At 36.9% G+C, this 15,869-nt stretch overlaps 1 protein-coding gene across 2 annotated transcripts in view; it reads left to right on the forward strand.

Annotated features, from left to right (window-relative positions):
* Window positions 1-15,124, forward strand: part of RAPGEF2 (Rap guanine nucleotide exchange factor (GEF) 2) — a 234,476-nt gene extending 219,352 nt beyond the window's left edge. Inside the window, exons 25-30 of one of the 2 annotated variants that reach the window (XM_006867928.1) lie at window positions 423-629; window positions 5,213-5,365; window positions 7,734-7,959; window positions 8,537-9,096; window positions 11,198-11,503; window positions 13,062-13,087. In XM_006867928.1, the coding sequence (XP_006867990.1) occupies window positions 423-629; window positions 5,213-5,365; window positions 7,734-7,959; window positions 8,537-9,096; window positions 11,198-11,503; window positions 13,062-13,087 (1,478 nt within the window). Of the gene's footprint in view, window positions 1-422; window positions 630-5,212; window positions 5,366-7,733; window positions 7,960-8,536; window positions 9,097-11,197; window positions 11,504-13,061 lie in introns of both variants that reach the window. The other variant, XM_006867927.1, reaches the window with a different exon arrangement.
* The last annotated feature ends 745 nt before the right edge of the window (window positions 15,125-15,869 follow it).

The following is a 15,869-nucleotide window of genomic DNA, read 5'->3' on the forward strand; positions in this document are numbered from 1 at the left end:
TGTTATCAAGGAATTTTGATGCCTGTCTAGAAAAATAATTCCAGAAAATTTTCTGGTTATAGCTGTCATCATTTATTTTTAAATATAAATATGCATCCATATTGAACCATCCACATTCTTCCCATTCTGTTTTTAATATAGTGTTTAGTAGTGTATTCATATTTTGAGATGACGAGTTTCATAAATAAATATTGTTGTCATGCCATACCTTTAATATTTTCTATCACTAGGTTCAGGTGTTTTTATATGTTTGTGTTTTTCCTCCCATTCCTGTCCTTTAAACAGCAGAAGAAAAAAAAAATTGATAACTGCATTTTATTATTCTAATTGAGAAAATATGCATGCAGTCCTAAAATTACCTTGTTCATAGCTACTAATTCCTTGAATTTCTTATTCTGTTTTCAAAACCAAACATTTACCAGTGCCTAAAAATCCTGGAGACAAAAAGCCGGTCAAATCCGAGACCTCTCCAGTGGCTCCAAGGGCAGGGTCACAACAGAAAGCACAATCCCAGCCGCAGCCACAGCACCAGCAGCCGCCACATAAAATCAACCAAGCACTGCAGGTTCCTGCCGTGTCCCTTTATCCTTCACGCAAAAAAGTACCTGTAAAGGATCTGCCACCTTTTGGTAGGTAACTACATTTGCTAACATTTCTGTTGCTGTTAGCTGTCATGTTTTCAGTAAGGAAAAATGTTTATCTTGGATAAATTCGTCTACTATTCTTGAGTTTTCCCATGATTATTGTTTCTTCATAGAACTTTAAATGTTCAGGTGCCTGGGTGATGCAAACAGTTTTCACTAGTGCGCTATGCACTAGTGAAACCCACCTAGCTGTTGAAACCCACCTAGCTGCATCAAAAAAGAGAAAGCCCCATGGTCTGCTTTATAAAGTGCAGCCAAGAAAACCCTGTGGAGCATTTCTGCTCTGTAACACGTGGGTTGCAATGAGTGGGAATTGATGAAATTTCAGATTTTAAGTTTAAATTTACTTTACCAGTGGAAGAGGTCATTTTTTCCATGTAATTACCTGATTTAAACTGGCTTATTTGCCAGGGCAGGGGGTGGGATAGGAAAGTTGGGCTTTTATTAATTTAATGGTTAATGCATACAGAAGTTTCCTTGGCCTTACACATAATTGTGAATTAGTGTATTGCATTATACTCGATATGACAGATAAATTACTGACATTTCAAAATACTTAGATTTATTCATCCCACTCTAATTTATTAAGTAGATTAGTTCATTTGTTTCCAAACACGGTGTATGCATGTTTTACATCAGTGTCTTTGTTATCAGTAGTCACTTTGGAAGTGATCTGAGTCTTCTAAAGCATGCCATTTTCACTTCCGTCTACGTTATCTGAAAGCCAGAGCCTTTTAAATGTGTGTAATGTTGGCCTTCAGAAACTTCTACAAAATTAAAACTTCATCATGTAGCTTTAGGATAGTTGATATTTTTATATGTTCTATGTATATTAGTATCTACATGTAGTTAAGGTATTGCTTATAGGTGATTTTAAAAAGTAAATGTACTTTAGCAACCTCAAACACTTACATGAGGTGAAATAAAACATTAAGTCTTGGTAAATTTTGTTGTCTACTTTATAATGAATTGTTAGGTCTATGAACATTTAAAATTAACATTGATAGAGTTAGTTTTAGTCTAAAACAGCTCCCCAGATTATCTCTTTGTTGCTCAAAATAGGGTTGTTGAGAATGTTTCATAATAATATGGAACACTTTATAAAGATCTGAATGATTCCCTAATTTCTGGGGATATATATATATATATGTATATATATATATATGTATGTTGGGGGTGAGGGATCACTTTTTATTAGCATATATAATCCTTTTCTTCCTATCTTGCCCTTTATTCATTTATTTGATCAAGTATTTTTAAAAAAATAAAACCTAAAACACTTGTTGCTGTCCAGTCAGTTCCAACTCTTAGTGACCCTTTTGAACAGAGTACAACTGCCTCATCGAGTTTCCAAGGCTGCAATCTTTATGGAAGCTGAACAGCAGTGGGATCTGACCTGCTAATGTTTCAGTCGGCAGCCAAGCAGTTAACCACTACACAACATGCATTTGTTGGTTTTGTTGTTGTTGTTAGGTGCCTTCAAGTCAGTTCCAACCCATAGAGATTTCATGCACAACAGAATGAAACATTGCCTGGTCTTGTGCCAGCCTCACAGTCATTGTTATGCTTGTGTCCATTGCAGCTGCCACTATGCCAATCCATCTGGTTGGGGGTTTTCCTCATTTTCATTGACGCATCATTTTGCCAATCATGCTCTTCTTTTCCAGGGACTGGTCCCTGCTGATAATACGCCCAAAGCATGAGAGACAAGGTCTAGCCATCTTGGCTTCTAAGGAGCATTCTGGTTGTAATTCTTTCAACACAGATTTGTGTTTTCTTCTAGCAATCCATGTATTTTTAATATTCTACTCTAACACCATAACTCAAATGCATCAATTCTTCTACTGTCCAACTTTCTTCTTCATTGTCCAACTTTCACATTTGATTATATGAACTTTAAAGAAATGCATATTAACTTGTCATCTGTTTTCTTATACTTATGAATATGTATGACAAGCTAGTATATACTTACGATGTTATTGAAAAATACCGTGGCTTGGATCACATCCACCTTCATCCTCAAACTGACATCTTTGATCTTGAATACTACAAAGAGGTCTTGTGCAGCAGAATTACCTAATACAATATGTATGTTTGATTTCTTGATTGCTGCTTCCATGAGTGTTGATGGTGGATCCAAACAAAATGAAGTCTTTGACAACTTGAATCTTTTCTTCATTCATCATGATGTTATTTATTGCTCCAGAGATGAGGATTTTTGTTTTCTTTATGTTGAGATGCAACGCATACCAACCAGTGTGGTCTTTCATCTTCATCAACAAGTACTTTAAGTCTCAGCAAGCAAGGTTGCATCATCTGCATAATCAAAAGTTATTAATGAGTCTGCCAACAGTCCTAATGCCACATTCTTCTTCATATAATCCAGCTTCTTGAATTATTTGCTCACCATAAAAATTGAATAAGTGATTAAATTAGGAAAGGTGTGCAACCCTGATGCACACCCTTCCTAATTGTAAACCATTCAGTGTCCCCTGGTTCTGTTAGAATAACTGCCTCTTCCTCATGAGCACAATTAAGTATTTGGGAATACTCATTCTCCACAATGTTGTCCAAAGCTTGTCATGATCCACACGATTGAGAGGAGAGCCTTTGCATAGTTAATAAAGCACAGGTAAACATCTTTTTCATATTCTCGGCTTTCAGCCAAGATCCATCTGACATTAGCAGTGATATCCATTATTTCATGTTCTTGTCTGAATCCGTGTTGAACCTCACACAGCTCCCTGTCAATGTACTGTTGTAGTGTTTTTGAATTACCTTACCAAAATTTTACTTCCATGTAATAATTATAATGTTACCCAGTGATTTCCACATTCCATTGTGTCACCTCTCTCTGGTATGGACACCAATGGATCTCTTCCAATTGCTTAACTGTCTTCCAACTTCTAGGCAAAAACGAGTGAGCCCTCCGGTGTGCTGCATCAGTTTAGTGAAAGATTGCAATTTATCTTACATAAATTTCTAGAGCCTTGATATAAATTTCTAGAGCCTTGTTCTTTGCAATACCATCAGTGCACACTGGACTTTTTCCTTCAGTACCATTGGCTCTTGCTCATATGCTACCTCTTGAAATGATCAAACATCAACCACTTCTTTTTGGTACAATGACTGTTTATTCCTTCCATCTTCTTTGATGATTTCTGCATCATTCAACATTTTGTCAAAAGAATCCTTCAGTATTTCAAGTTGAGACTTGAGTTTTTTCCTCAGTCTTTCCACTTGAGAAATGCTGAGCATGTTCTTCCCTTTTGGTTTTCTAGCTCCAAATCTTTGCACATTTCATCATATTTGAATTTGCCTTCTCTAACTGCCCTTTGAAATTTTCTGTTCAATTCTTTTACTTCCTCATTTCTTCCATTTTGCTTTAGCATCTCTACACTGGAGAGCAAGTTTCAGAGTCTCTTCTGATATCCAATTTTATCTTTACCATCTTTTTTGTCTCTTTAATGACCGTTTACTTTCTTCTGTATGATGTTCTTGATGTCATCCCACAAATCTTTTTGTCTTTTGTCATTAGTGTCTAATGCATTGAATTTGTTCTAAATGTCATATTCAGGGTCATATTTTGGCTCTCGTGGACTTGTTTTAATTTTTTTTTAGCTTCGGAGTGAATTTGAATTTCAGTCCCTGGCCTTGTTTTGGTTGATGATATGGAGCTTTTCCACTGTCACTTTCCACAAATGTAGTCAGTTTGATTTCTGTATATTCCATATGGTTAAGTCCATGTGTATAATCATCTTTTATGTTGCTTTAAAAAGTGTTTTTGAATGAATAAGTCATTGGTCTTGCAAAATTCTATCATGTGATCTCTAGTACCGTTTATATCACCAAGGCCATACTTTCCAACTCCTGATCCTTCCTCTTGTTTTCCGACCTTTGCATTGCAATCACCATTCCAATCATCAGTAGAAGCAGCCTATTTTGTAGAACTCTTCAGAAGCAAATCATAGTTATCTCTCTTCTGTAGCTTTACTGTTTGCACTATGAAGAGTGCAAAATCGTTTAAATTGTCATAGGTTAAAACATGATGCAATGTTGTTGTTGTTGTTGTTAAGTGCCATCGAGTTGGTTCCAACTCATAGTGACACTGTATAGGGTTTCCAAAGAGCAGCTATTGACTCATAATGACCTTATGTAGTGTTTCTGAGGCTATAAATCTTTACAGGAACAGAAAGCCTAATCTTTCTCCTGAAGAACAGTGGATGAGTTTGAACTGCCAACCTGTGGTTAGCAGTCCAGTGCTTATCCTACATCACCACTATTGTTGCCCAGTTGGTTCCAATTCATAACGACTCTGTATAACGTTTCTAAGGACCCTGCTGGTGGATTTGAACCACCAAACTTGTGGTTAGCAGTCCAGTGCTTAACCTACAGTACCACACTAGGACTCCACTGGGGCTCCTTATAAATGAATCTGTTTTCCTTTAAATATTCTTTACTTTTTAAAGTTTATTCAGAATTCTTACCACAAAAGTTTAGTAACTAATTAATGCTACTGTTTTTCAGTCCTTCAAAACTGGTATTTAAGTTTTTCACTTTTCTTTTAGGCATAAACTCACCACAAGCTTTAAAGAAAATTCTTTCTTTGTCTGAAGAAGGAAGTTTGGAACGTCACAAGAAACAAGCAGAAGATACAATATCAAATGCATCTTCACAGCTTTCTTCTCCTCCTACTTCTCCGCAAAGTTCTCCAAGGAAAGGTAGAACTATATTTATTACTTAATATTTTCTTTATAGCAATTATGCATTTCAGCTTTGATAAAATAAGTTTGTGTACTTAATAATTTTTCATATTAGAGAGTCATTTAAAAATAATTATGTACAGTGGATCTTTTTCCTCAATTTATAAATTTGGAGGGATTCTAGTATTTACTTTTTAATGCTATTGTTATGTGCTGTTGAGTCAGTTCAAACTTATAGGGACCCTGTATAAGATTTCTGAGAATGGCTAGTGAGTTTGAACTGCCAGGCTTGTAGTTAAAAGCAATCTAGTGCTTATCCTATGAGGGGACTTCCAAAAGCTCCTGGAAATTTTCCATTGACTCTTAATTCCATTTTTCCATGAATTTTTGAAGCCCCATTGTAATATTAGCTTTATAACTACATAAGGCCCTTTAAAAAATATATTAGCATTTATTGCACATGTGCAAAGTATTTTTTGATACTAAAATGTATTCCTATTATTAATTATATAATACCTTGAGAAGAGGGTTTTAAAAACATAAGAAAAACTATTATTTTCCTGATTTATTTTTTCAATGAATAAACACAGGTCTTGATTATCTTTTCTATTGCTAGCTTGTTTTATTTTTTAAGAGACTAAATTTTAGGCAGTCATTCACTCCTCATGTTAAAACTGACAGTTCTCTACCACATAACCTTCATCTGTTTAACTCCTTTTACCTTTTAATTGACAAGCTTCAAACCAGTAGTAAATGATTAAGAATCAATTTCTTGTAGAAAAAAGCCAAGGACGTTAATCAATTTGTTTGTTGATTGATCCACAGCAAGTGCCTTTTTGTGCTTTACATTTCAGGCACCTGTGCATGTTGTGTGGTTTTTTCAGTCTCTACTGTCCTTGTTAAATGGATATGTCTAAATTCTTTTCTCATCCTGTTGTTAGGTGGCAGTGGCAATCAGCTGAGATCTTTTGGCTCCGGGCAGTTGGACTTAACCAGTTCCTCCTCTTCTCTTGGAAGTGAGAACAGTAACAAGAATAACAATGCACCACGGACCTATGGGATAGGTGGGGTTTATAGAACCAAAAACATGGGTGGGAAAGAAAGGAATCATCTCATTAATTAAGGAGAACGGGAGAATTCCTCTAAATGTTAAGTGCTTCCCAAGAGACAATATTTTTCTAGCGGGTTTTTGGTTTTGGTTTGAGCAGACTGTTCAGGAAAATCTTTAAATCATGTTTGTCAGTACTTGCTGTGTGGTTTATAAAAAGATATTTCAGAAATGAAGACATTAAATCTTATCAAGACCTGTGAAAACTTTAAAAAATAAATCAGGAATTCACAATTCTCTGAAACGATAGAGAAATATTACGTAGAGAGAAAATTTGCACTATTTAGGTGCTCTACAGTTAATATTTTGTTTAGTTAGGTAGCATTGTAAAATTTGTGTTGCTTACAAGGGGACTTCACATAGTTTGTAGAAATATTCCAATATCTATTTTTCTATGAACTTTGTGAAACATCCCCATAAAATTATATTAAAACGTTGATTATAAGAATATTAAAGTATTTTAAGTAGCATGTGTTGTAAAAAGTTAAAAAATGAATACTGAGAAAGAAGATTTGTGTTTTTTCATTGAAATCTTTAAGACAAGCCTCTTCCTTTGTGTATCTCAAAATTATTTTTTAGCAACAAAGGAAGGTGAGAGTCCTTTCAGGCCAAGAAATGGGCATCTGTTTAGACATATAATGATGGTCTGGAGAGAAAAAAAAAAAAATGAAGATTTGCACATTATATTCTTCTAAACCATTGACTTTATGTGATTCATCTAATGTATTATTATTTTGAAAACCCAAATGGCAAAACACCAAAGATATCTTCTTAAAGGCCTTAGTTTTCATTCTCTTTGCTTTTATGTCCACTTAAAATTCTAAGTATAATACAGGTATTTTAAACTCCAAGAATTGAAAACAAGATTACTAAACTGTATTTTGGGTGGGGGAAATCAAGCATGCTTTCAAATCTGCTCAGAATTAACCATCATTGTTTCTTTTAGATAGATTAATAGTTTTCTAATTTATAGCTAAGGGAGTTAAGAATTATCTAGTAGTTAGTACTATGCTTTCTGCATCATTTCCTAACTCATATAACAGTGTTTTCTTTTTTCCTCTCTCAACATTCAATAAGCAATTTAAGCTTCATTAGAGAAAAATTATCTTTGTCTTGTTATCTCCTGATCTGTATATATACAAGGTTTGGGGGTTCCTCCCTCCTACTTCAGTGGTGCTATCTTTGCCTACACATTGTTTTTGCTTCTATTTGATAGACATTATTTTGATGCTAACACACCTCCAGTGTCTAATTACTATGGTTGTATTTTCCATGCAGGCTATACTTTGGCTCCTAGTGGTACTGTGGATAATTTTTCAGATTCTGGTCACAGTGAAATTTCTTCACGATCCAGTATTGTCAGCAATTCGTCCTTTGACTCGGTGCCAGTTTCACTGCATGATGAGAGACACCAGAGGCATTCTGTCAGCATTGTGGAAACAAACCTAGGTGTGGGCAGGCTGGAAAGGCGGACCATGATTGAACCCGATCAATACAGTTTAGGGTAGGAGGCTTTTCTTTAATGTTGTTTTACATCTTGCTTCATCTTTCTTTTCTAACTGAGTTTTTTTCTTGTAGTTGCAGATTTCTACTTACTTTACGTAATTCCTGAGAAATGTTCTGCCATTCCACTTCTAATTTTCACAATTTATAGATTATTAAGTACCAGTGCTATTTTCGTTGTGCAGTTAGGTATATTTTTTCTTGGAACACAGTTGTTCAGTATTGAATACAGTGGTGACATTAGAATTTATCCCAATTCCTTGATGTGAGCTGCCTTCCTGAAGTAATACGATTATGTGGAGACATCCTTAAATTTAAAAAAAAAAAAATTCTTTTTACTGTCAAGTTCTGTTGTCCTTTTCTCTCAGTGTATTTTATGGTAATGACAAGTTAAGAATCCTGGACATGGCAGAACTCGCCAACATAATATAATTCAGTGATACTTTCATTATCTTCCTGGGATAAAAGAAAGGCACTTCTTTAGGAAAAAAAGGGGTAAATAAGATGTTTTGGTTTAATTGTAGATTCATAATTAACAATGTTATTGTTTTTCTTTTTCGTTTCTTTTGACCATTTAGATCCTATGCACCAATGTCTGAGAGTCGGGCCTTATATGCCGCAGCTACAGTAATTTCTTCTCCAAGCACAGAGGAACTTTCCCAAGATCAAGGGGATCGCGCTTCACTTGATGCTGCTGACAGTGGCCGTGGGAGCTGGACTTCATGCTCAAGTGGTTCCCACGATAATATACAAACCATCCAGCACCAGAGAAGCTGGGAAACACTTCCATTTGGACACAGTCACTTTGATTATTCAGGGGATCCTGCAGGTTTATGGGCATCAAGCAGCCATATGGACCAAATTATGTTTTCTGATCATAGCACAAAGTATAACAGGCAAAATCAAAGTAGAGAGAGTCTTGAACAAGCCCAATCCCGGGCAAGCTGGGCATCCTCCACAGGTTACTGGGGCGAAGACTCTGAAGGTGATACAGGCACAATAAAGCGTAGGGGTGGGAAAGATGTGTCCATTGAAGCTGAGAGCAGTAGCATGACAACTGTGACCACAGAAGAAACCAAACCAGTCCCCATGCCTGCTCACATAGCTGTGGCATCAAGTACTGCAAAGGGGCTTGCTGGTAAGTTTAAAAATCATACTGCTTTGTCACATCTAGATAGTAGTGCTTTTATTCTGATCTATATGAAAAGTAAAATTTACGTTTATAGTCTATTCTTCATTTTGTCCATTGTCTTTTTTTTTTTTTAAGCTGCACTGCCATTGATTTGATTTCAATTCCTTGCAGCCCTGTATGTGTCAGAGTAGGACTGTGCTGTATAGGGTTTTCAGTGACTTGAGTTTTTGGAATTAGATCACCAGACCTTTCTTCCAAGGTACCACTGGTCGGAATAAAGCTATGTCAGCCATTTGTACCACCAGGGACTCCCCACTGATATATAATTCCAAAAAAAAATCCCATTAGCATTGGTTCACTTCCAAATTATCGTGACCCCATGTGTTAGAATTGCTCCATATAGTCTTCTTGGCTGTAATCTTTACAGAAGCAGATCTTCTGCAACATCATTGGGTGGGTTTGAAGTTGAGTCAATAGTCAAGTGCAAACCATTTGTGCTACTCAGTGCCTCCTTCATTGCTGTATGTTGTTAATCAAGTGCCATTGAGTAAGTTCAAGAGAGTGTTAGTAGATTGTGTGGTAAGTTAAGAACCTGGTCTTTTCTAATGTCCACTAGGACAGAAAGTGATTTGTGCTAGGCGCTACAGTGTGCCTGTGGAAATCTATGCAAAGCACTTAGACCATTGCTTAAGATAGTGAATGCAGAAGTACATTGAAGATGCTGCTGTTTCTGTTACAAAAGCTCTCATACTCCCTTAGTCCTATGGGGATGTTTTCAATAGCAATGTCTGTATAGTGAAAGTGTTGTTGTTGTTGTGAAGTGCCATTGAGTTGGTTCCTACCCATAGTGACTCTGCACAGGGTTCCCAAGGAGCAGCTGGTGAGCTTGAACCACCAACCTTGCAGTTCAAATGGCTTTGCAGTCTGGCGCATTAACCCACAGTGCCACAAGTGTAGGAATAGATTATAAGATGTAGAATGAAAATTTCTGGAATATAATCATTACAGAGCTCACTTTTATTATTAAAGAAATTGTAGTTATTTTACCATGTATGTCATTGTTGTTGTTACAAGTTGTTGAGTCAGTTCCAATTCATGGCGACCCTGTATAGAGTTTCTGAGGAGTGACTGATGGGTTTGAACCGTCGACCTTACAATTCAAACTGACCTTGTGGTCTAACACATTATCCTCCAGCACCACGTCAGGACTCCATATCATCATAGATAAATGTCAAATTTAGTATCCTTTTGATTTAATAAGGAGATAAGAGTGGCTACATATTCTTAAGTTGCAATTTTCTTCAAAGCACTATCTTTTAATGAACTGTTCTTGCTGGTGTTAAGTGCCATCGAGCCTACTCCAACTCATAGTGACCCTGTATTGAGTTTTCAAGGAGCAGCTGATGAGTTTAAACCACTGACCTTGTGGCTAGTAGTCCAAAAAAATATGCACCCTATTTTTATTGCAAATAAAAGATTAATGTTTTTTCAGTTCCCACCAAAAGTGCTCATGTGTTTCAGTTCCCGGGTAGTACAAAAGATTAACTTCTCATCCACCCACGGGTTCCTTGTAAGAAAGGCCAAACAATGTGTATGAAAAGTCAGCCGTTGGAAACTCTGTGTTCTACTCTGACACATATGGGTTAGAATTGACCCAGCAACAACCAGTTAATATGTTCAAAGGCTAGATGGTGACTTTATTACTGTTTTACAGTTGAAGATAGTTTTGAAGTAGTCTGTATAAAATTGAAAGTATTTAGACTGTCTGCTATGGGTCGGACCCGACTCGATGGCACTTAACAACAACAACAAGACTGTCTGGTTAGCATCTCTTCACCAATTATTTCACCATTATATAGTAATATATAATAATCACCATTGTAAATATTTAGGTTTAGTTAATATCCATTTCCTTGCTTGCCAGCTAGCTCCATCCCCACCCCCACCTCTTCCCTATATCACAAAAAAATCACATGTGCTGTTATACTCTGCATGCTATTTAAAATCTAGATCTTCTATTTCATAATAATCCAGTACAACTTTGTGGTATGAAATATTCTTCACTTGCAAAACTTTTAATGGCTGATTCATTTTTTTTTTACTATAGCACGGAAGGAGGGCAGGTATCGAGAGCCCCCACCAACGCCTCCAGGGTACATTGGAATCCCCATCACAGACTTTCCAGAAGGGCCTTCGCATCCAGCCAGGAAACCTCCAGACTACAATGTGGCTCTTCAGAGATCTCGAATGGTCGCGCGATCCTCTGAAATGGCTGGGACCTCCCCCATACAGCAGCAGCATGGACATCCAACAAGCAGCCGGCCTGTGAACAAACCTCAGTGGCATAAACCAAATGAGTCAGACCCACGTCTCGCCCCCTATCAATCTCAAGGGTTTTCCACCGAGGAGGATGGTATATACACATTCTTAAAATCTTAAAGTTAAATGTGTAATAGGGAACTTCAAAAAGTTCATTGCTAAATAGAATCAAAAGATCATGAGACTTTTCCATGAACTTTTTAAAGCCCCCTCATGTTAACTTATGGGACCTGTACCCTTTCCAAGATATGTGTGTTTTCTTCTTACTGGTGTCTTCACATTGTCATTTGGTGCATAGCCAGGTCTCTAAATTTTGGGTTAAAGCTTTTGATTGCTTTAAGTAAGTTTTTGTTATTGTTTTTCCCTCTCCCTGCTGTGATGTTGTATTTTTATTGCAATGCTATAGGATACGCACTGGCCTGCTAACTGGTTCAAACCAACCAGCTACTCCTCAGACACACCACACATGGGTGCTATGAGTCAGAACTGACTCAACGGCACTTAACAGTATGGCTTAAGGAATACCAAAGATTATAGAGGGAATCACTTGTAATGAAATACACACATGATTCAGTTTCTTGTATAATTCTCACTGGAATTGAATTACTTTCTTGTTTTGAGGAAATTCTCACTCATAAGTTTATACTCTTAAGTTGTAAAACTTGGGTGTTCGAAGTTTTCTGTGGACACTTTATGTTTGGACTTCTAATGAGTTCCAAATAAAAGTCTGATAAAAGTACATTTTTTCTATTGTCTAACTATAAATTGTAGCCTTCTCTCTACACATCTGCCTTGCTATGCTAGATTGATGATGAGGACAGGAAGTCATGCCCTCTACCACCTTTTTTACACTTTTATTGTACCAGATAATCATATGGGATGGGCAGGGGGCCGGGGAAGTGGGCACAAAACACAATAAATGAAAATCACTTACAGTCCTGCCACTTGAATTTTTATATAGCCTTCTATACTTGATCATGTATATTTTTAAGTGGCACCTGTTTGTGCTATACATTTTTTTCCAATGTGTTTATTATTAACTTCCCTATAGTAGTAAATATTTGATGTGTATTCTTGTATATTTTTTTCAATTTATTTTACTATTTACTGTTGAACATATTCCTAGCTAAGCATATACCAATTCAACCATTTCTAAATATACCATTCAGTAACACGAGTTGTGCAAACATTCTTACCCTCCTTTTCTGAATTGTTCCTCTCCTACTAGCATAAATCCACTGCTCCTAAGGTTCCTGAATCTAATCTTTCAAATTGTTGTTGTCAATTTGATCCCATGTAGATAGTGCTTAAAAGAGCTCATGCTCAAGGCAGACAGTTTTTTGCTAGTTAAGCTAAACTAGTGTTCGGTTTTAAGGTTTAGAGATTATCTCAGGGCAATAGAGTATTTCCGTTTCAGGAGGTCATTTAACCTTCATGGCTCTAGGAAGTGTGAAGTCCATGGAAATTTGATTCTTCTCTAGAATCTTTTATTTAAATCATTGCCTAGAAAACATAGTTTTAGGTGAGTTGTACTTAAAGGAATAATTGTGGTATTTTTATTTAAGACATTAGTAGTATAGCACAAGAAATTATTTGTACCCTCACTGATTTTTTTTTTTTTTAAATTAATTTTTTGCTGGTTGTCTTTGCAGAAGATGAGCAAGTATCTGCTGTTTGAGGCACAGGCTTTTCTGGATCCAGAGTGAGCCACCTACAAGGAGAGCACAAGAAGGGGTCCCTCGCATCGGAGCCTTGGAACTCAAAGTCTGAGGATAGTGGACCAGTTTGCCTCCTTCCCTGCCTTAAAACAGCATGGGGCTTCTTCTCCCCTTCTCCCTTTCCCCTTTGCATGTGAAATACTGTGAAGAAATTGCCCTGGCACTTTTCAGACTTTGTTGCTTGAAATGCACAGTGCAGCAATCTTCGAGCTCTCACTGTTGCTGCCTGCCACATCACACAATATCATTCCAAATTCCAAGATCATCACAACAAGATGATACACTCTGGCTGCACTTCTCAATGCCTGGAAGGATTTTTAGAAACTCTTCCTTTTAGATGCCATCCAATCCTAGCACTTGGTCTCATTGGGATAATGAGAAAGAAAAGCTAGCCATTGAACTACTTGGGGCCTTTAACCCACCAAGGAAGACAAAGGAAAACAATGAAATCCTCTGAGTACAGTGCTTGTTCACTTGTTTACAATGTCCTCCTTTTCTTGTTGGTTTTTTCCTTCCTTCAATGAATTTAAATATTGTGTTCAGAGAATAATGTTATATCCATGTAATTATTACAGTATTATTTTTGAACCTTTAGCTAGGGTTGCCAGCCTGGGTTTCTAAAAAAAAAAAAACCAAATATGCCGGACAGGGCGTGGCCCCACTAAGAAGCAGGAAGGCCTGGCTTGTGATTCTGTTTTCCTGTGTCCTTCTGGCCTCGCCTATGAAGTGCCCTATCCTGGAAGTTTAAAATGTTAGCCAATTACTTAAGTACCAAGACACCTCATCCGTTCCTTCCCCAGTGGGTGGGGTTCTTCCCTCAAACTGTTTGCACATGACCAGGGGAGGGAAATAGGACTGTCACGCCCTATGTCTGAGCCTTATGGAGTGTGGGACAGCATCATTTAAGGGCGTGTTGTGCTCCATTGAAATGGATGGCAGACCCCGTGTTTAAGTTGTTTCTTTGATTTTTGTTAATTTGGAGTTTTGGTTGTGTCTTTTTTTTGTTTTTGTTTTCTGAGAAATGTTTATAACTGGATAGCATTGCAGTGAAAGCAGCTTGGGATGTTGGAGCTAATGCGAGCTGTGAATACTGCTCTTTCAAGATAGCTTCCCTTTATTGAATTGACAGTAGGAAATAAACAATCCTTTAACATGATAAAATATCAAAGACCTGGTTAGAGATGCCAGCCTTTGCAAGATGGGTTAGTCACCAAAGACTAACCTGTAAGTGGCTTTATGGACACTGCGTGTAGAGAAGGCCTAAGTGTAGCAACCACCTGCTCACAGCTGCTATTAACCCTATGACTGAAAATGACCCCTCCACTCTATTTTTGTGTTGTTTTTGCACAGACTCCGGAAAAGTGAAGGCTGCCAATCCGAGTAGTACTCAAATGTGAGGAACTGCTGGTCTTGGATTTTTTTTCCATTAAATTCAGCTGATCATATTGATCAGTAGATAAACGTAAATAGCTTCAAATTTTAAAAGTCGAATTGCAGTGTTTTTTCACTGTATCAAACAATGTCAGTGCTTTATTTAATAATTCTCTTCTGTATCATGGCATTTGTCTACTTGCTTATATATTACATTGTCAATTATGCATTTGTAATTTTACATGTAATATGCATTATTTGCCAGTTTTATTATATAGGCTATGGACCTCATGTGCATATAGAAAGACAGAAATCTAGCTCTACCACAAGTTGCACAAATGTTATCTAAGCATTAAGTAATTGTAGAACATAGGACTGCTAATCTCAGTTCGCTCTGTGATGTCAAGTGCAGAATGTACAATTAACTGGTGATTTCCTCATACTTTTGATACTACTTGTACCTGTATGTCTTTTAGAAAGACATTGGTGGAGTCTGTATCCCTTTTGTATTTTTAATACAATAATTGTACATATTGGTTATATTTTTGTTGAAGATGGTAGAAATGTACTATGTTTATGCTTCCACATCCAGTTTGTATAAGCTGGAAAATAAATAAATATAACATGAAACTTTATCTCTATTCTTACTGAACTGAGCATGCTTTTTACTATTGAAATGTAGAAAAAGGCCTTCATAAAGTCTTCCTGCAGCAGTGAGACCTCAGGACTGAAGAGATTGAGCCTATTATTGGTAGACGCTTTCTACCCAGCTATTCTGTTATGTAGATCTCTGTTGAGTCAGTGAAAAGAAATTACATCATTATTGTTAACACCAACCAAACCATGTTCAGAATTCAGTGTTTCTTGAGAGTTCTTGGAAAATGGAGATAACACTATTTTCATAGAATTTGTCTATTCTCAACCTTTTTCCAATAGAAATCTCTGTGGGACGTAATAATATCTTGATTCACAATTGACAGACTGAGAAGCAGTTAAGGTCATAATTACAACGTTATTATTATAAGAACGTCGTTTTATATGTATGCAATGTCTGAAAAGCCATTTCAGTCTATTGAAAGAATTGTTGTGTATTATATTGAGCCTGAAGTCCTGATGTGGCGCCGTGGGTTAATGCATTAGACTACGAAGTCAGTTTGAACTGTAAGGTCGGCAGTCCAAGCTCACCAGTCACTCCTCAGAAATCCTATAAAAGGTAGCTATGGGTCGGAACCGACTCAAAGACACTTAACAGAGACAACAACAATTATACTGAGCCAATTCTGACTCAGAGTCACTCAATAAGACACAGTAGGACTGCCCACTCCCCCATAGGGTGTTTGTTTGTTTGTTTTTTCCTTGGGTTTTATTGTG

The sequence above is a fragment of the Chrysochloris asiatica genome, unplaced genomic scaffold, assembly GCF_000296735.1.
Source record: "Chrysochloris asiatica unplaced genomic scaffold, ChrAsi1.0 scaffold00112, whole genome shotgun sequence".
Lineage (NCBI taxonomy): Eukaryota > Metazoa > Chordata > Mammalia > Afrosoricida > Chrysochloridae > Chrysochloris > Chrysochloris asiatica.